This window comes from Pezoporus occidentalis, unplaced genomic scaffold, assembly GCF_034315485.1.
Source record: "Pezoporus occidentalis ecotype Australia unplaced genomic scaffold, CSIRO_AGI_Poc_V1 ctg113, whole genome shotgun sequence".
Classification (NCBI taxonomy): Eukaryota; Metazoa; Chordata; class Aves; order Psittaciformes; family Psittacidae; genus Pezoporus; species Pezoporus occidentalis.
Genome location: NW_026912918.1, coordinates 83,499 through 104,661, shown reverse-complemented (window position 1 = coordinate 104,661; position 21,163 = coordinate 83,499). Strand labels below are relative to the sequence as shown.

General features: G+C 42.5%; 2 protein-coding genes across 6 annotated transcripts in view; one reads left to right on the top strand and one right to left on the bottom strand.

The window, feature by feature from the left end:
* DAGLB (diacylglycerol lipase beta) overlaps window positions 1-4,520 on the top strand; it is a 14,924-nt gene extending 10,404 nt beyond the window's left edge. For all 3 annotated transcript variants that reach the window (XM_062634139.1, XM_062634131.1, XM_062634123.1), the window contains 2 exons: window positions 468-721; window positions 2,164-4,520. In XM_062634139.1, coding sequence (XP_062490123.1) covers window positions 468-721; window positions 2,164-2,356 — 447 coding nt within the window. In that variant the 3' untranslated portion in view covers window positions 2,357-4,520. The remainder of the gene's footprint in view (window positions 1-467; window positions 722-2,163) is intronic.
* Window positions 4,016-21,163, bottom strand: RAC1 (Rac family small GTPase 1). 3 transcript variants are annotated; one of them, XM_062634200.1, is made up of 7 exons: window positions 20,904-21,163; window positions 12,002-12,073; window positions 10,479-10,596; window positions 8,164-8,220; window positions 6,618-6,680; window positions 5,780-5,939; window positions 4,016-5,630 (listed from the first exon to the last, which is right to left on the bottom strand). In XM_062634200.1, the coding sequence occupies exons 1-7, from the start codon at window positions 20,936-20,938 to the stop codon at window positions 5,500-5,502; spliced, it is 636 nt and encodes a 211-aa protein (XP_062490184.1). In that variant the 5' UTR covers window positions 20,939-21,163; the 3' UTR covers window positions 4,016-5,499. The 3 variants fall into 3 exon arrangements, with proteins under 3 accessions (XP_062490184.1, XP_062490194.1, XP_062490197.1); XM_062634210.1 differs by lacking the exon at window positions 8,164-8,220 and having other exon boundaries at window positions 20,904-21,158; XM_062634213.1 differs by lacking the exons at window positions 10,479-10,596; window positions 12,002-12,073; window positions 20,904-21,163 and adding an exon at window positions 8,308-9,075.

The window sequence follows — 21,163 nt, the reverse complement described above, 5'->3', positions numbered from 1 at the left end:
AGATATAGAGGAGTGGCTTAAAGATTCTAAACTGCCACTTCTGAATATCTAAAGCTAAACCTGCTGTACCCAGGGGATGTCCATGTAATCCCAGGATGAGGTGTCATGTAAAGGACCTGGGTGATGTTGTAAATACAGAATAAGGTAATGGACAGTTAGAAGTTATAGGTACAAGAAAACCTACATCTGCAGAGCTGAATCCACACTGAGTAATTCGACTTGTGAAGAATGTCATGTTTTCAGTCGTGTTTCTAGTGGCTTGGGTTAGCTATTACTGAAATATATACTACTGTGGGGAAAATCCAGTAAGAAGGTTTTATCAGTCGGAAAGTTAGAGAAGCATGTGCATGCAGTCATTTTTAATCTTCTGACTGTAGTTTCGGGTGATGTGTGTGCAAGTGCCCACCTGGAGTAAGTTAGTTGAAGAGTTGCCAAACCTCAATTTGACTGTTTCTGTCTGAATTCAGTACCAGATCTTGCTTCATGGGTGTTGGTATGAAGTCTTTGGAGGAGACCCGGATAACTTCCCAACTGAACTGGATGGTAGAAACCAAGATGCCCTCACCCAGCCACTTCTAGCTGAGGAGAGCTTAATGGTTCATCGGTCACCTTCATACAACACCCTTGAGGATGAACCGCACCTCAGTTCGCCACCACAGTATCCTCGTCTCTATCTTCCTGGCAAGATTATCCATATTGTAGAAGAATCCAGCTCTAGGAGGTAAGTAGAGTAACAAATACCACTGTCCTGTTTGCCTAAAATTTACTTAAAGCTGCTTCTCACTTTCAAAGTACGTGTTTCCAGCTCTGTGTCTCATCTGCATCTCCAGTACCCATCTTTGGTTATCAATCATTAGCCATCCTTTCAGTTTTCATTCTGTGCCTCCCTGCTGCTTTCAATTTCACTTCAAGCCCTGGAAACTGTTCCTCTTTGTGCCCATGTGCCTTTCTTTGCCTGTATATTGCACATGCTCAGGTGGTGATTTTAACCAGACTGTTCAGCTCAGCTTTGGCATGCTGCAGTTCCTGCCCCAGGCTGCAGATCTTGAAGTCTTATGTCCTGGTAATAATGAAGTGATGACAAAATACCTTGTTGCTGAGTAGTCACTGGAATATTGGTGATGAGAAGGAGGCAAAATACTGCCCATAATACTGGCCCAGCCAGATAGGAGAGGTCCAGCCCCACAGTAACCAGTGTGCCCATGCAGCCTCTGCTTTTCTGTTCTTGCCTGCTTTTTTGTGGATGCAGGAAGGTGGGACAAAGCAGGAAAGCTGAAACTGCTGGGAGGGTGAGGGTTGTGGTGTTGGGGCAATGGTGTGTTTAGCAGGTTTATTCGAGATTTGTTGATGTTAGGTTTCCTTTAGACAAAGCAATCTGAACCAGCCCACAAGCTAGACTGCACTTGATATCCTCTCCTGTTTCACTCTGAAACAGAAATAAGAATGTCTGTTAAGTTGCAGAAAACCATCCTACCAAAGGGAAAAAAGAGAAAAGGGCTGGAGAAGAAATCCCTTTTTTTCCTCCCTTTCAGTAGATTAGGATTTTATGTATGTTGTTTCATATCTTTGCTGTTGAACAATTTTAGTACTGATTTTACAAGTTAAGATACTTTAACACCTGTGACCTGGCAGGTTTCCTCCATGGCTGCTCTTCTGATTTACTTTGAGTTCATTTCCTGTTATTTACTCCACAGCACAGCAGTTGGTCATGTTTTTTTCTCAATTGGACTAGCACACAAGAGCCCCTATCATGTATTGTTCTGTAAAATAAAATCCTAAATACATCCTATGTGCAGCATTAAATCCAGTGTTCAGTTTCCTACTGGTACATCTGGGACTTACTCCCCACATTTGACATTAATTATGTGGCTGTGCAGTGCTTAACCGCTCACACCCTTTGCTTAGGCTGTAGCCTGTTTCTGTGGGTGGGATGATTTGCTCAGTTCTTTCCCTGTTTAAAGCACTGTGTAATTTGGTGGTGTTCTGCCTTCAGGACAGGTAGCATTTCCAGCTGTGTGCTGGAGGGCTGAATGGTGGCTGTTTGGGAAAAGATTCTGGTTCTTCCCTGAGCAAGGGCAGAAGCCTCGAGGTTTTGTCAGTTCCAGGCCTGGCACTGGCACCAGATCCAACAGGCTGTTTTATTTGTGGTGTGTTTTGTTTTAGGTGGTGCTCTTCAGAGACTAAATACACAGCAAGATGGTCAAATGAAGCAGTCTTCAGCAGCATTTTAATAAGTCCCAAGATGATAACAGACCACATGCCAGATGTTGTGCTCAAAGCACTGAATAGTCTGTCTCAGGAACACAGATCATGTATTTCTTGTCAGGCACGAGAATGTAACACCAATGTGGTGTAACCATAGTTCACCAAGGTGAGGGGGTTTTCACTGCAGGTTTCAGGTATTCAGGGACCATTCCACTTTCATACCCGTGTGGATTTCAGAACTTTTTTCTCACATTGCATAAAATAAACAAGGGTCTTCATGCCCTTGGCTGTGCAGCAACCTTGCATGGCAGGAGGCTGATTTAAAGCAGTCTGCACTTGTGCTGAAGGTTGAGCTTTTACAAACCGTGATGGTCTGACACGTCCCAGCTGAGCCTATGGATGCTGGAGCACGAGAGCCAAGGTGCCAGTTGAGTACTCAACCAGAGCAAGCGTGTGTGTGCGGACAGCTGAGCCTGTGGGTGAGCGCAGAGCTCTGCCAGACCTTAAAAATGGTAAAAAAAATCCAGTTCTGCTTCAGTCACATCCTGCTGCTGCCTGAGACCAGCCTGTGCGGAGCCTGGAGGTGCAGTATGGCAGGAGCTCAGTGACAGCAGTCCCACGGGGCACGAGCAGCTGCCCCAGCACAGCGGCTGGCGGGGGTAAGTGGGCAGGTCTGGGGCAGGTCAGGGTGCACAGACTGTGGTGAAACAGGCAGCCCCGCTGGGTGGTTCTCATTGATTGCACTATTTTCCTTACTGATTGTGGTAGCACCCAGGGGCAGGGGGTGGCATGGTTAAATGCTGCTTGGACATACATGTGCAATATTCTTTTATCTGTTGTTTGTATTTGTTGAGCCACATAACTACTTTTATTGATTTTTTAAACTAACCCCTATTAGGACTACTTAATGAGAAGATTTAAAAAACTCAACCCTTTATTCATCTTAGCTAGTGGCATCATCTTAAGCACTAGCTCTGACTGCTGAAAGCTCTGATCCCAATTCTGCCAAAAATACATAACCAGTTATACTGATTTTTAGTGGATTCCTTGTTTCTAAGCGTGCAACCATTTTAGCCCTTTTTTTAAGGCTCAGCAGTAGTTCTTACTTAAAAGAAAAAAATTAATATGATGTGTTTGAGAAAACTGCGTGGCTGTTCTTGCTGTGATACTTGATATGGAGACAAATAAAATGCACTCTAAAAACTTGTCTTATTACATTGAGGTATGCTGGTGTGAGATGAAAGTTACCAGGTTAGAGCTGTCCAGAGAGCCTAGAGGCTGTGCAGCAAGGTAAGGCACCACCACCAGTGAAGGCCAAGCACATGATTCCTCCTCAAGCAGGGTACTGCAGTCACCCCCAGTGCCCCTGGAGTGAGCAGGAGCACAGCAGGCTGTCTGCCCTGACATGCAACAGCATAGCTGTAACTTTAAAAGGCTAAAATGCAAGGCTTTTAAACACAAACAGAGCCATCATTCTACCAGCTGTTAAAAGCAAGTCCCAGTTTTAGAGGAAAAGCACTCTTTGTACACAATATGGTGAAATGGGTGTTTTTTTCCGCTGGGTGGCAGCAGCTTTAAAACACTGCACAAGCAGATGCAGGCGTTAACTACCACCTCGACGGATAATGCATGGCCTCCAAAGAAATGGTGCCCACTGCTGTATTTAATTCTGGTTCTTCACATCAGGGCACCCCTCACACCACCAGTGTGGCGCACTGCACCAGCCTGCTGGTGCCAGAACAGAACAACTCTGAAACAGAGTGGTGCAAGAACGAGAACACTTGCTGAGAAACTCAAATATTACCACACATATGATTCAAGGATTTATTAAGTCATACATGCAAAACATACTGCTAATTGCATTAGCAAAAGATCAATGTAAAAACTTCACAATTTCGCAACTTTTACTTGTAAATTTTGCTTTAGTGGTTGAAAGGGTGTAGTTCAACATCATATTCCTGCCTGCTTAGAATGTACAGAACATGAGCACTAGTTTACAGAACCTCACAGACCCAGGTTACCATTACTCAGCCTATGCTGCACACGTACATGTAGTGACATAAAGAACACTTGTCTGCATTAGTAACATTACAGTAGTGGGGAGAGCTTGCAAAGAGGGATAGGTGAGAAAGTTCGTAGTTTATAGAGGTTTAAAATACAAAAATTACTAAAATGTGTAAAGCTGCTTCACATGATTTTTACACCTAGTTAATAGAGTAAAAGCTCCTCAGAAAGCATATGACTTACTGAGTCAGAGATAACAGGAAAATAAGGAGGATATGCTTCAACATTCTACTCTACAAAGAAAAAAGAAAGAGGCAAATGTGTATCATCAGAAAGGTTTTAAAATACAAGTTATATTGCTCAGTAAGAAGAGGTCCTACAAGAAAAGCATTTACTACACAACAGTTGTGGGAATGACTGGTTTGGAGTTGTACCTAAACAAATGCCCTACTTGAAATTCAACGGAATTTACCTGTGAACATCAACCTCTCTTCCACTGCTGCTCCTCTGGGACAGCAGGCACCGGTGTTAACCTGCACTAAGAGTCAGTTCAGTTTCAGCTACCCTGGCAGTGTAGTGTAAGTCAGCTGTACGGCGTCGAAATACTGTCTGGCACTATCATTTGATCCAACCCACTATTTCCTTTATCCATCACAACACAAAGCTGTCAAAAGGACTAGATACGCTTCAGTACAAATAGTTAGTTATTCTTTAGATCACAGCAGCAAGAACTAGATTGCAACCAAGCCCTTACCCACGATAAAGCATTTTACACTGTGACTCACGGGTGTCAGTCATTGCCAGCAACTTGGTTCTGATCTACGACGCTGCGCAATGACTGTGGGTTGAGGAACCATTTAGTAATAGCCACATTCGAGTGCAGTGTTTCACTAATGACCCGGTACTGCTACTTACTGTGAAAAACTAGAAAGTATTTTTGCGTTTCCTACCAGAAATTAGAGTCATCTTCAAGAATCTTTAAAAAACGGTTTAGTGCTTAGTGTTCGTAGCACAACAACGCAACTTAGTTCAGCAGATAGTTTGGCAACACTTAATTGAGCAAGAATAGGATTTTAAAAATAAGGCTTTACATACGTTTGTCTTTTCAGGAGTTTGCTTTTAGAAGGTAACTGTCATTCTTGAAACAAAAGGAAACTGTGAAATTGTTGATTGATTCAAGGATTTGTGGAAAAGAACTAATTTATAACAGAAAAACTTGGCATTGAGTGTGAATGCTCCATTGTTCTGAGCAAAGCACAGGGTTTGGAGTGGGGTGGGGGAGGGTAATGTTTACAGCAGCAGACATTTTCTCTTCCTCTTCTTTACAGGAGGGGGGCACAGAACTGCTCGGATGGCTTCATCAAACACTGTCTTGAGGCCTCGCTGCGTAAGTGCTGAGCATTCGAGGTATTTCACTGCACCTGTGGAAGCAGAAAGGCTGTTACAAAGCAGCTTTCCCAGTCAGAGCAGCACTGCTGCAAGCTAACTGCAACAAAAGCCAGGCACTTATTTTGAGGTACATCTAACACAAACCAAGTGTAGCTCAACATTAACCCCGCTTCCATCCTACCGATCTCTTTTGCCATTGCAAGGCCCTGTGGGTAGGTGATGGGAGTCAGCTTCTTCTCCTTCAGTTTTTCAATAGTGTCCTTATCATCCCGGAGATCAAGTTTGGTGCCCACTAAAATGATGGGAGTGTTGGGACAATGGTGCCGCACCTCAGGATACCACTGCAAAGAAACAGCGTGGGTTGGGGGGGCAGATTCCCACAAGGGCTTCCAGCCCTTCATGACACTTTCCAGAGTCAAAGAGGAAAGGGAGAATGCGACACCTCATCAAAGCAGTATCAGAAAAGAGCAGACAATTGCAAAACACTTCTAATGAAGCCAATGGTCGTTTCCATATACTTTTTAAAAGCTCACCCTACCAAGGGCTGGATTTTCTCCAGACACCAAGAGAGCCCTGATCTGCACTTCCCTCACCGACAGAGACCACCTGTCCTTTGTGAGGTTTCCCCAGTGCCATACAGCTGAGTTGTCCACAGACACGAACAGACTGCAACAGCAGCAGCAGCACACTAGTGGTATCAACCTCATTATTATATGCATTTGGGTTTTAATATTTTTCTGTAAATTGCATTAAAAGGGAAGTTCCTGTTTGTGATCTCAGCACCTCACCAGCTGAACACTCTTAAACTACTACTAATCTATCACTGTATCAGAGAACAATTCATAGCATTTCATGTGCCCTAAACTACCATGGCTGACTTCGGCAAATGGATTTCTGACTTTTCAGACTATAGTTCACAAACTTTGCCTGCCAAAAATAAATCACTTCCTATTTTCCAGCCACTGCTGCAAAGTGAGCAGTATGCTGAATGCTTAAATAAAATACCAGCTTCTACTCACCTTAGCACGGACATTTTCAAAGGAAGCAGGACTCACAAGGGAAAAGCAAATTAAGAAGACATCCTACAAAACAAGTTGATAGAAGTTAGCACATCAGAGCAACTATTGTAAAAGCTCATGCAGAGGCCAATACCAGCCACACCTGTACCACCCTGTCAGCTGCACCACACTTGCAAAAAGCAAGGTCAATAGTACACTTGCACATAACAGTTGGAGGCAGCTGTCCCAGTGGGAAATCCATTCCCAGGCAGCTACAAGCAGACAAAAGGAGGGGGAGAACCAACAACAAATACACTGTAGTCAGGTTTACAATCAGCTACTGCAGGAGCCAGCAACTACAAGTCTAGCAGCATTGCACTGCAAGCTTCTTTTCCCCCCTAGATGTCCCTTCTCCTTCACTGACATTCAGAAAAAAAAAACAAAACCACACAAACATAGGAAGAGTCAAGACTGTCTTCTAACCTGGGGTTGGATACTCTCTGCAGGCCTCTAAGTGAGTTAACCCTTGACACCCCCTTTTTAAGTATTAATATACTATTAATACACTACAGTCTTTGCAATGGCAAAATACACAGTATGGAATAAGAGAGTCATACAATAACTTCTACAATTATTATTTCTGTGTCCAAATCAGAAGAGTCTTGCACAACTGTCACTTCTACTGACTGCCAATATAAAAAGATCTCAGAATTCCTCTGTAACAAGATTAGGATTAAGAGCCTTGAAAACTTCAGAAGTGGGTTCAGAAGTTAGGAATCTTGCACATCTCACTTTTCAACTGAAGGCAAAAGAAAGATCATAAGACCTGGTAAAAACATTTTAGAGCACATTTATACCAACTCCCTTCAAAAACCAATGAGCTTCGTATACACTGTTGTCTGGAAGCATTCAGAATAACCGCAAAATTACTTTTCTCTAAGCTGATGAAGACTGTAATCTTGCTGAATGACCCCAAACTCAGTCAGCATCTCTCAAACAAGCCCAACTTTCCCCAACCTACCTCTGCATCCATACTTATCCCAGCATCAAATGCGTTACAGAATCAGGCATTTCAGAATGTTAGTTGATTGTGCTGCATTTCAAGGCATTTTGTTAGGTCAGCAGCTGACATCTGCACTGCTAAGCACTTGCAACCCAGTTGTTCATGCATCACCCCAACAAGTTTCCGTAGCAGCGTCCCAGAAGAAGAAAGAAACAACATCAAATAACGTGATACTATGGCCACTACTTCTGTTTTCCAATCTGCATGTTTGTGGTGACTGAAGTTCTGCACATTATGCAGACTCTCTTTTACTAGCTTCAGTGTAGTCATGATTTCTTGTGTCTTGCACACTATCAATCTTAAGCAGGAAGAAAAGTTATTTATTTCCAAGTAAAGGTTTGGTCTTAGCAACTCATATAGAGAGATTTGGTAATGGATTTCTCAGTTGCAGCAATGCAATAGTTCCAAGAAAAGTAGTTGCTTAAAAAATAGGGGCCAATTTATCACTATCATAAGCAAGACAAGATGACAGAACTTGGAACTGAAGTTTAAAGTTTTACATACGGCAATAGGTTGATCTGTCAGACTGGAAGATAGATTCTTACCATTGGTTCCTCCAACCTAATAACAGTAGGAGATAAAGTTACTCCTAAAACGGATTTAAGGGGAAATGTTCTCAGTCAGCAATTTGTGCTCACAAATGCTCACAAAACAGCTTTTCTTCTCAAGGGAGACACTGCCCTGTGATTCAGCACAACCAACTGCCTCCATCCAGAACAGGCCACCAGACTTCCCCGCAAACCTGTAAATGTCTGTCTTCATTGTTAGAGGACACTCGCAAGAGGAAACCTCTCACAAAAAGCATCCTCCTAACTTAATTTCCTTTTAGGTCTCCCAAGGAAGCCACCTTTTCTGCCCCAACTTCCTTGCCCAAATATTTTGAAATAGTGGTAGATTTCAAATACAATCAGGAGAAGGTATTAAACTCCTGAATATTTTAAGGGAGGAAATAATAATAATGGAAAAAGACCCAAATTAATGCCTCCACTACAGCAAAGTCCTTAATGTGAAGTCGACAGCTGCTGAACTGCCAGGAGGCTAATGGAGATACAAACATTGGCCAAGTCCCCAGCAAAACCTGCTTTCACCTCAACCACAACATAGCTCAGGTGCAGATACAGGGAAACGGAGGGCCACCAAAATGTGAGGGGTGGGTTTTAATTAGCACACTGAAGGAAGAAGGAAGCTGAACACAGATCTTAAGAAAAGTCAGGCTTCATTGGCTCTACTGCTCTGCTCCCCTGTACTTTTCCTTAGTATTTTGGGGGTTCTGTCCCTTAAGTGATGATGATTCTTGCATATTGCACAAGGCAAACATCTGAAGGCTGCTTCATAAGGAGTTCCAAGACTTACCACCCTGTTTCACTTTCTGCTGTAAGAAACAATCCAAATAACTCAAAGTATTTCAGACCTTTACTTAACAGTTACCCATGCTTGCACAGATTTTTTTTTTCCCAAAAAGTATGCTTAGATTGACAAGGAATTCTTTTGCAGTGTATCAGAAAGCCACTGTTATTTTAGGAGGCTGAAAACAGGCACAAGCATTCTGTCTCTGTCATACAGCAGGAACAGCTCTGCTTTCTCACACTACTTTGTGATCTTTCATCATAACTTTATCTATGCTGAGACGTATTTTAGATAGCCTGTAAAGATCTAGGTATTAAAGAAAAACAGCTTTCCATTGTCTCACTTCCTAGGAAAGGCAGATATTTCTGGCATTTCTACTAGAGCTGCCTACAACTGGCAAGTTCACATCTATCCTGGGTATAGTAATGGAGGGGAAAGCCTAATTGTTAGCGTTAGTGATCAGTGAGTTAAGGAAAATCGTGAATTAAGACAGTTTCCTTAAAAAAAAAAAAAAAAACAACACCCAAACCAAAAAAGCACCAGAGTTTCTTAAATAAGAGTCACACTGTTCAAGAGAGCAGTTACTCAGTTATTCTGTAGAGTAACTGGAACAATTCTGCTTTTTTACACTATTAGCATTGAATGTATATTTGACAGCAACAACAATAATCAATGCCAAACCCCCTGAAAATTATCATCTTTCTTATAGCACAGCTCCACCATATAAAAGTAACTGCTCTAAACAGACTAGAAAACCAGGTTCTGCACACATTAACTGTAGCTGGAGTCGCACTGAACAGCAAAGAGCAGATTACTTCAGCATTTTCCTTATACACGGAAGGATGCAGCATGCAGACTTAACCAGTTGCAAGCATGGAAGACAGAAGCACATTTGTATTGATGTTATAGCACAAGCTACAGTAAGTAATAAAATAGCCATGGTCTTAAGTACATTTGAAAGCTCTAATGCAGCCACTGTCAATCCCAATAGTATCTTCATTCATTCTGCCTCTCACATTTAGAAATCTTCACAGACTAACAATATCAAGTGCTTAGCAGTGACAGTGTCAGGTTGCAGCCAAACATGTGCCTAAAAACAAAAACAAACCCTGCTTTTGGCAGGCATGCTAACCTTAAAATCAATGGACTAGCTGATGAGACTATTCACTGAGGGGTTTTGGGGGTTGTTTTGGGGCTTGGTTTGGCTTTTTTTTGTTTTTTCCTGGTTTAAATCAAGTCTGAGGCTGCAACTACACAAAAGCCAACAAGTACTGGTGCACGCAAATACACAAGCATGCAAATGTTAATGTTTGTACAACTGTACAAAGATTGAAGATAGCTTGCAGCAAGTCACTGCTACTAAAAAATACATCTCCAGAAGTGATAACTTTTCCCTAATGTTCAAAAAGAGAAAACCTTTAGGTTAGACAAAGCTGTATAGATTGTTTCTAGTTTCACACTGTAGTTCTTACTGTTTGCGGATAGGAGAGTGGACGTAGCCTGTCATAGTCCTCTTGACCAGCTGTATCCCACAAACCTAGATTCACCGGTTTTCCATCGACCATTACATTAGCAGAGTAGTTGTCAAAACTAAAAAATAAAGGAAGAGTTAGCTGCATTTGCTTGCATTACACAGGGCACCAAGCACTTTTTCCCTACAGAGTCCTAATTTGGAGCACTAGGAAAGGGAACATTTTTACTGCATCCTTCTGCTCCCCAGAAACAGTAAAGTTGTTCTTTAAATACTGAGCCTGGTACTGAGTAATGGAAGAAAAAGACGTGCGAAACAGACTTGGTCCAGTCCGAACAGAAGTCATCTTTTTCACTGCTCTTCTAAAGGAAGTGTTAATCTCAGTAAGTGCAGGAAAGCAGATGGTATACTCAGCAAGTACCTTCCAGTCTTCGTGGAACAGTCACCAAGTTAATCTGTCTCATTTTGTAAGAGACAGAAGACAGATTTGCAACAACCAAGGAATCCTTCCTAACAACAGTAGGTAAGAAAAGAAAAAGCACAACAAAACACTTGGTAATGCTGCTAACCAAAACCCCCTCCAATGAAATATCAAAGTTAATAACCAGGGGCCAGTAGAGGCACCATTTTTATCTCATTGCCACTGTGAGCACAAAGGTCTTAATGACTTGTTGAGGCTAAACTAAGCTCACTGGGAACACAAGCATACTGCAATGCAAAAATCTGAATTAATCTGACAAAAAAAAAGAAAAAAAAAAAAGGAAATGGGAGTAATCAAGACAACACTTCCTTGGAAGGGTAGTAAAAATCATCTGTAAATCTCATTAGAACGTGTTCTGTTGTCTGAAAAATTCATCCATACTCACAGAGAACAATATAGCCAGATAAACAGAGAGACATCTGAAAAGGGCAAAGAAGCTGCTCGTGTATAAAACGCCTCCTCCACACAGGCCCTTGAAAACAGAACTACACTAATACTGATACTGACAAATAATTACTTGCAAGAAAAGGGGAAGCACCAAAATAAATGAGTCCCCGCAATCTTGCCTGTGGAACTCTAGAGCTGTGGCTGGCTCAGCGCAAGACTGGCAGTAGCACAGAAAGTAGAAGGAACAAATGGAAAAAAATTAGTCATGTAAACCAACTACTTCTGGCTATGATACAATGCTTTACAAGTTGCACAGTCTTGGGACTACTTATTATGGATGATACTAAAGACAGAAATAATGTTAGTTTAAAAGAGAACAGCATCTGATAAAATGTTAGTCCCTAATAAGCTAGGGCTAGAGGGCAGATGGAGGCAAAACTGACAGGACATGAAGCAGCCCTGGTATGACTGTGCTGAGCAGTAAAAGCTCGAAGTGCTGCTCCTTACAATACACATGTAGATACTCAGTTAAGCATTTAAGATGAAACTGAGGGGTGTCTGCAGCCAATTCAAACAATTCAAATAAGGAACCTGGGCTGGCAGTAAGCACAGAGAATGTGACATAAATGAGTTCTTAGGGTTTTGTTAGTACTTACACAGTAGGTATATATTCTCCAGGAAATGCATTCGTTGTGTAACTGATGAGTAGGCATGTTTTACCTACAGCACTGTAAAAAAGAGAAAGTTCATAAGTAAAGCAAATTCATCTTGAATAATGAGAAATAATATTCCTTTTAGGAAAAAAGACTAATTACATCCAGTCAGCTAAGGAACAACTCAGTGTCAATAGCCACTTTTGTACAGGAGAACAGTCAATAAACTGTAGCCTTAAGATTACCAGTAGTGAAAACACACCTCATATAAAACCCACTTTATGAAATGGTAAATTACCATCTTTTTTTTCAATCTTTGGGAAAAAAAATCCCACAAATACTAAGACTACCAACATCTGCTAGACATGAGTGAATATGCATCAAGACCACCTTACTCCAAACCCCTGAAATTGAAAACGAACCTGAGAAGTATTTCCAGATACCCTTTACACAATTCTGAACCCACTATTTTTCCCAGGAAATGGTATGCTTTCACATTAAGTCTGAAAAAGCTTGAAAAGTAGAATTCCTCAACACATCATTACTTCTGAGTATCTGAATGACTCCCCACATCCATTCATCAACTATTCAAACATTTCATAAACTGATTTACAGATACATTCCAATATTGGAGAACTTGGAATACTGAACCTTTCCCCACTGCTCTAATTCTGAACAGGCTCAAATGGGGGTAGGGCAAGGTTCTGTTCAAGGTTTCTTTCAAAACTCTGGCAGTCAGCTCCTTCCCTCTCCACACTCCTCCCCACATCTTATCTAGAGTGAAAATTAGATCACTAAGTTTTTGTTACAGTTTCAATTAAAGGATTGGAAAACTTGAAATTGAACCATATTTCTTTTTTTAAAATAGACTGCAAAGAGCATTTCTGATGCTGCAGACTGCCTCCCAGACATATGTGTGCATCTAGCTCCTCAAAAGCGCTAATGCCCAGCCAGGCTTGCAGCCTTCCCATCACTCCCTTCCAGCTCCCATGCAAGGAAAACTGCCTTGTCTTGCAGATGGTTTATCACTACAACAATTTGCTCAAAGCCAGTTAACTTTGAAACCTGACTGTACTTGCACATACAATCTTGCCATTAGTATTAGGCTTCTCTCATGAGCCTCCTGAACTGTGTAAAGGAACTCATTAAAGTTTTAGTCTAGAACTACGGTTAATATAAAAAACACCAAACAAAAAGAACAAAACACCCAAACAAACCCACCCCAAGAACCAAATACCAAATGCTATTGCTAAAATTATCCTATTATCCTTTAGCTTCTGCAGAAGAAAAAAAAATAACTCACAAACTTTTTGTCAAGGGCTTGCTGGCTTTCCAGCTGCAAATGCTCCAAGGCAGTCATATCTGAATTTTACTGTGTATCTTCCACTTAAATCACTGCATTTCTCCTCCTGCTTTGGAAGCATGGGGACTGCCCCTTCAAATATCAAAATTTTGTTTAAGAGGATGTAACACTCGGCATTATTAGCCAGCCAGCCAGCCATAGCTAGTGACTCACAATTTCAGGAAACCTGAGCTTTGTCACAACCATAAGTGTATTACTGCTTATGTTGTAGCTCAACCTGTAGCAAGTCTCTTCACTGAACTTTATGCAGTTCCATACTGCATTAGCCCAAGAAGTTATTAGCAGCACCTGACAACATTACCTTAAATGCCTGAGCTATGAGAGTTGCTTCAGTGTGCAAAATTATCTAGGATTTTATCCTACCTGTTTTTTAGTTTTCATTTTGTGCTCCTGAGCTGTCAGCCAGCACAACATCCCATCTGCTGCAACTCTCTGATCATACCCTGCAGTTTCCATGCTACTTTACACTCCTGCGTCTATGGAAGGAAGATGCCAGCTCCTTGCACAGATTACTGTTTTGTCCTTTCAGCATGCATTCTCTTTTACCAAGCTGTAACAACAACAAAAAGGGGGCATTTAATTCTGTTCTTGGTACGTACAACCTCTGAACATTTTCCTGTAATAGCAGGCTTGGGATGTTGTCACTTTAAGGGGGTCTTTACCCCAGTAAGCAGTTTACACACACACATACACTGCTCCCCATAAGGGGAAGATTTCAGCCCTTCACCTGTAAGTGTGACAGGTTTGTTACCACTCCAGGAAAGAGACCCTTGAGCCCCATCAGCCTGTCAGAGCCCTCAGAGCCCTCTGGAGGCACTCCCCAGGACAGCACATTGTGTCAGAGAGGGATTTGACTGTCCTATTCAGGGTACGCAGGAGTAGGTTCACCCACCAAGTTAACATTTTCTAAGTTTTTAAGCCAATTGTAAGTCAATTTAAGTCTCGAGAAACTCACACAAAATATATCTTAACTGAGAATTTTTATTATATAATTTTGCAATAGCTTTAAGGTTTGAAGATTACGAGTGACAATATAAAATACTGTGAGAACAAGTGTGAAAACAATATATAAAGCCAGATAAAAATTGATCATGAAATGAGCACAGACCAACCAACAGGTGACCCTATGGGGGAGAAACGACAGGTTCAGCCTGTCAATGATCCCACCAGTGATGATGGAGTCTTCCCTCTCATTCCCCCCCTCCAATTTCACAGATTTATAGGATCTAGTTGGAATAATAACTCCCCATAACACTCCCATCTTTTACCAACTGATCAACTAACTTGTATAAGGGTCACATAATTAAATGCTTAACTACATATGTTTATGCAGGGTCTCCTAATGCAGGCAGGGGTCTTTTGACCTGTGGGCGTGATTTTTAGTACTAAGATAAGATTACAATTAAGATAGTTCACCACAGGATACCCAATAATGTTCTTCTCACTCATGAATAACATATTTTGACAATTGCCCAGGTGTTGTCAGAATATAGCAGATCTCAAGAACAGTCCTTCTTGATTACAGGTTTCTTAGTCTCGCTTTTCCTCAGTCTTATTTTCCTCAATTCTGTTTTCCATCAGTCTGGCTTTTTTCAGTCTGCGTACTCTAGCTATCAGTTCTCATCATAAATCGCTGCCATTTCTCAGGCCTCCTGACACTTTTAAGAGGCCCTTGTATCTGTTCAGGCTCTTTCACAGTAATACAAGTTTCAATTTCTTAACTAAGTAACTATGGAATTTTAACAAAATATGATTCTGAGTTTAAATATATGCCTATGGAGCTTTAACTAAACACCTATGGTGCCTGAGTATGTACCTATGGAGCTTCTAGTGGCTCTAGTCATACCTATTTTGGTGTGACACTCTCACTTTACAATCCTTGTTAGTCAGTTGCTAGATGGTTTATCAGTACATGGCCTCTTCACATCCCCAAACCTGCGAGGAGTGTAACAGAGACTCGCCATGGTGAGTTCACTCTCTTTTCAGTTTATATCCTTCTAAAGAAGAGATTCAGAGCAGCCCTGCGGAGAAGGACTTGAGGGTGTTGGTCGACGAGAAAATGAACATGAGCCAGCTTCAGTGTGCGCTTGCAGCCCTGAAAGCCAATCATACCCTGGGCTGCATCAAAAGGAGCATGACCAGCAGGTTGAAGGAGGTGACCCTGCCCCTCTACTCTGCTCTTGTGAGACCGCACTTGGAGTATTGTGTGCAGTTCTGGTGTCCTCAACATAAAAAGGACACGGAACTGTTGGAACAAGTCCAGAGGAGGGCCACAAGGATGATCAGGGGACTGGAGCACCATGTGAAGACAGGCTGAGAAAGTTGGGGCTGTTCAGCCTGGAGAAGAGAAGGCTGCGTGGAGACCTCATAGCAGCCTTCCAGTATCTGAAGGGGGCCTACAGGGATGGTGGGGAGGGACTCTTCTTTAGGGACTGTAGTGACAGAACAAGGGATAAGAGGTTAAAACTTAAACAGGGGAAGTTTAGATAGGATATAAGGAGGAAATTCTTTCCTTTTAGGGTGGTGAGGCACTGGAATAGGTTGCCCAGGAAAGTTGTGAATGCTCCATCCCTGGCGGTGTTCAAGGCCAGGCTGGACAGAGCCTTGGGTGGCATGGTTTAGTGTGAGGTGTCCCTGCCCATAGCCCGGGGGTTGGAACTAGATGATCTTAACGTCCTTTCCAGCCCTAACTATTCTATGATTCTATTCTATGATTCTATCTTGACATAAGCTAAGGTCACAGGGGTGCCTGGGGAATTGCTGTAGGGTAGATTTGGTGCGTGTTTACCACATTCCATCCCAGAATTAGCAGCTACATTTTACCCTAAAGTTTCTTTAATATTGTAACATAATTGAGGATTTGGGGGGTGGTCTCCAACTTCCCCTATTACTCCACAGATGTAATTGTGCTCAGAAGTAGACAAGGTATTTACCCTTCAAAAACTTCCGTGGGAAAGCATCAGGTAGCATTATGACAATGCAGTTCATTTAACAGCTGTCGGAAGAAGGGATCCCATCTTATCTCTTGCACTGGCATTCACTGACTCTGTGACAAGCCAGGACAAGAACTTCAGGAAAGCTCCCCGAGCTATCAGTCAGATCAGTTTGAATATATTACTGAATTGCACTCTAATACACTATAAAGCAGGATCTGCTGCTCCAGCTTACAAAGGACAAACATGAAATCCTTCAAAATACTAATAGGAGCAAAAGCTGGCTACTTTGAGAAATTTCTGGAGGTGCAAAGGCTACGTGCTCTCCTGCTTCTAGAATCTGTTTGGTCTGAGGCTTCATTTTCCAGTAGGTTTATTACAGATAATTTCAGTTTACAACAAATTAATGTCCGCTACATTTTCAGCAGTGGATAATCCTCTCCGCACCCTGGCTCCTTTGCTCATCTTGCATTGAAACTGGTGAGTCTGCTCTGGCTAATCAAAACAGCCCAGGAAGGAGGTGGCAAGAGATTGCATTCCAAGCTTAGAAGTGGCTGCAGTGTGTTTCTGCAGCACCAATCAGCCAGAGTCATTTAACAAGAAAAAACACGTTCAACAACCCTGTTTCAGACTTGCTCTATCCAGGTTTCCTGCTTTCCTCGCCTTTTGGCTCCCTGCCCTACAAATCATATCATTATGGTCACCAGTCTTAAAAATAAACACTACTGCCTACCTTTATTTATAAAGTACCTCCTCTAGGTACTTTACAAGCTTTTGAGACTTCTCTTTAGAGAGAGTTGCTTTAATACAGAAGTAAAACTGCTTGGCAAAATATAAATCCTCGTACATAAAGGCTGAGACTAAGAAGCAAAAATAACACCAAACCAAGATTAGTCATAACAAGATTTCTAACAATTACTTAATCATAGCTCTGTCCACCCACTATTACATAAATGAAACCAGTAACATTTGACTGTAATTAAAAATATGGCTTACAGAAATCCAGCATTTTAACCACTTAACAATAAGTGAAAGACTTACAAAAGGCAGCACCAAGCCCCTTACTGCTTCTGGGTCCCACCCAGGAATCAATATATTTATATAACCACACATGTATTAATTCCTGAAAACAAACATGTCATCTCTTTCCTGGCCTTACTGACACTAACAAGCTTTATGAAGTTTCCCCACTGTGTTAGAGCCACTTGGAGCCATGGTATGTGACATGCACTGAAAATGCCACTGGAGGACCTGCACCAGCATTTCTTTCACTCTAAAGGCATCAGAGCTGCACAGATGGTTGAGAGCTTTCCTGCAACTAAAAACTAATTGTGAGAATTTAGTTCTCATTTGCAGCCATGGTAATGGAGGCCAGCTGAAGTGCTTGTGGTTTAATTCCAGAAATGCTGGTATCTGCAAACAGGTGGCAGCCTTCATAAAAAGCTTTGATTATATCATTTCTTTCTTTGATCCACATGAACTACCTCCCAAGCAGACATGATGCACAGCAGTACAGGTTTTCACTCAAAACATTAAAACAGTACTGAAGTTTCTCTAGGACCATCCTGAGATACAAGGTTCCATATTTTTACTAGAGCAGGTTTAGTTACATCCGGCTCTGCCAGATAAGCTGTTTTACTCACTGTGACACACCCTCTCCCAAATATGCTGGTCAGTACCTGCAACACTACTACATTTTTTAAACTTGAAAAGTTCATTAACACAAGTTACTAAATTTCAGGTCACCACATGCTACATACTGCATGGGAGGGACCTCAAGTGTTCTGCATCTTATACAAACACTGCATTGCTCTAGCAAATAAAGCCTCCAATTAAGCAGAATTCCAAGCAGGGACTGCTCTTGTTCTTACAGTACTTCTGCAATTAGAAAATGCCTACAAAAGAGCATGAAATATGACAAATCCTGTAGCATCTAGTAATCACTCCTCCAAAACACAGAACTTCCCCTAACTTCCCCTACATGACATCACTGGAGATTTCATACCACTTAACAGCTGCATTTATAGAGTGAAAACAAAAGCTGCTAAAAATAACTTACACCAATGCTTTTTCTCAAGTATCAATCAACAGCAACTCCTGCAGTTATTCAAGTGGAGTGCTCTTCATCTGTCCTGCACATTCCTACTGCTCTGTCTCATCAAGAAGCAACAGTTGCCATTTATTTTCTATCAAGCCTCACAGAGGGAAAAAAAACAAGGGCAAAATATGATAGCACAACTAGCACATATGCCAGGTTTTGCTAGTTAAATTAATTGTCTAAACAGGTACTAGACAACGGTCTAAGAACAAACATGAGTTACTTATGAGAATCAGCCCACTCACTAACTTAGAAACTAAGAATCACACAAGTACTTCTACAGCTTTGTTTACTTTGTTCCCAGCAGACCTTTGGGGAGGGTACATAAAACAATACCTAAGTTTCATATCACATAAGCAAATCTTTAACTCACATTGTTTCACAGAAAGCCTTAGCCGTATCTAAGGCAAACATTGCACATTTCCTAGAATACGTGTAATGCTTGAAGTTTTGAAGCAGCAGCAGCAACACAGGGAAACACAAATAGTTAAATATTTAAAAAAATACATATATTAAAAAAAAATGAATGGAGAATGATACAAAGCTACCAAAAATGAGCAATATTACCTGAATGGAACCCAAAGAAATACTTGTTTCTAACTAAGGAAGAAGGAAAACAAACTACTGTATCTTGTTCACACATGTACAGAACTCAGGTAGAATTACACCACTTTCACTTCCAAGACAAAGAACAATAAACACATTACAAAGTGGGATGGTTTACAAAGGAAATGACCAAAAGAACTGTATTGCTGAATGAATTACTGAATATTATACAGTTTTTCTGTGCTGAGTTCTCAAATCTAGTGAAGGAAGTAGACTGAACTTTTTCCCCCACCCAAACATGATGCATTGCATTTATTTACAGCATTGTCATGGACAACATAGATCAGCTGAATTAAAAAATATATAATAGAAAAGCCAATGTGTTGGGTTCAAAATCAATACAACCAAAAGAACAGCCCAGGTAATCCCACCTAGCATCAAAGAACTGTATTACTATGAACAGTCTTCATTTGTCAGGATACCACTTTCATGTTCATATTGCTCAAAACCTTACACAGCAAGTCAAAACAAATTTGTCACACAGGGTAAATTTATCTCTCAACCATACTTAGCCGCCTTTTCAGGGTTTCTACATCTTAAAAAGCATAGCAACAAAAAAAAAAAATCCAGACAAACTGAAGATGAGCCCACAACATGAAATTACAGACAGTGGGGCAAGGCCATTTAGCTACACTTCACTTCGCCATCTACAGAAGTTTGCTGTGATACCAATTATGCTCAGCCTACACTATTCTTTTGTTTCTCCGAAGGAAATTGGAACTGGGATTTTTGTTTCTCTTAAGGGAAGAAAAAACCCTCTGCATAAGAGAAGTTTCGTTTTCCAGCTGGCCTATGATGTTCCCCCGAGCTCTGACATCCAGTAAGAGAACAAATGCCTCCAAGTTGATGGGAATAGCATCATGGAGACTATTCAAAAGTAGCAAACACACTCTTTTCCCACAATGCCAGTATTCCTCACACTGAAATCCAACGAGTTAACTTGATTCTAAAAAGCATCCTCAAGTGGTTTTACTTACAAGTAACACCATATTAAAAAGCTGTAGGAGTAACAGTTCTTTACAGACAAGTATACTGCGAATTACTTGAATTCTACATGTTTTATCAGTCTCCTTTAGGTAGGAACTTTACAGAACTAGATGTACGCATGCAGAAAAACAGTCCCTGCTCACAAGTATTTATGATCTGCTTAGAGTCTGGCACATTTCACTTGCTTTTACTGCAAGAATCAGATGTCAAAAGCCAAGCTATAAGCAGGAATAAGAAATACGTTTTCTACTTCCGCAAAATATATTTCAGATCAGTATTAAATTTCTCATATTATTAAAGGCATGGTATCTTTTTTTAATACCCTTTGATTACTTCGGTATTTCTAGTGATATGAAGATCACCAGACGCAAGGGGCAGCTCCTGGGCGAGCCTGGAAGCGGCGCGCCCCTTAGTGCACCCCTCCCGCATCACGGCCAGAGAAAGCCACTTCTGTCAGCACGAATATGAATTAATCTGCAACCCAGCAGGAATCCGGGACTCGGGGAGGAAGCCAGCACCGGAGCCACCCGCCGCTCACGGACACCCCCGCGGCAGCCTCGCTTCTCGCTCCCGCGGAAGGCAGCCACCATTTGCTCGCAGCAGTCACCGCCTTGCCCCACGCTTCCCTCCCCTCCCCCGCCACCAGCAGGAAGCCGCGGCCGCCACCCCACACCCACCGCACCCCACCTCGGCGCGGACACCCCCAGCCCCGCGGAGCTCCGCTGAGCCCCGCCCCCCTCAGGGCGGTGGGGCCGCGCAAAGGCCCCCGCGGCGGGGGCACCCACAACTTGCGGCGGGGCCCATGCAGCCCGCGGCGCTCCCCCCCCCCCGCCCCGGGCGGACACTCTCCCCTTTCCCAGCGGAGCTGGCAGTGGTCCTCGAAGCGAGGGCCCGGCCGAAGGATCGCCTCAGACTTACCCGTCGCCCACCACCACACACTTAATGGCCTGCATCGCTTGCGCCGCGGGTCCTGCTGCTGAACGGGGAAGGCCACGCAAGAAGCGAGCCGGCGGCGGTCTCCGCACCAGGTCGCGGCCGCCTCCGCCCTGTGCCTGGGAGCGGGGACGAGCAGCGGCCACCACCCAAGGCGGAGAGGGCGGGCTCCGGGGAACAGGAAGCGGCCGCTCCACTCACATCCGGCCGGGCTGCGCTCGGGCCCGCGGTCCCGCCCTCACGAG

Bases quoted from the DNA above. Each gene is read 5' to 3' on its own strand.
- RAC1 (XM_062634200.1), bottom strand. From the start codon at position 20,938: ATGCAGGCCATTAAGTGTGTGGTGGTGGGCGACGG. The intron at 5,940-6,617 runs GTGAGTAGAAGC...GTTTCTTTGCAG, and splicing joins TTGAAAATGTCCGTGCTAAG to TGGTATCCTGAGGTGCGGCA. The intron at 5,631-5,779 runs GTAGGATGGAAG...CTGCTTCCACAG, and splicing joins TGCAATGGCAAAAGAGATCG to GTGCAGTGAAATACCTCGAA.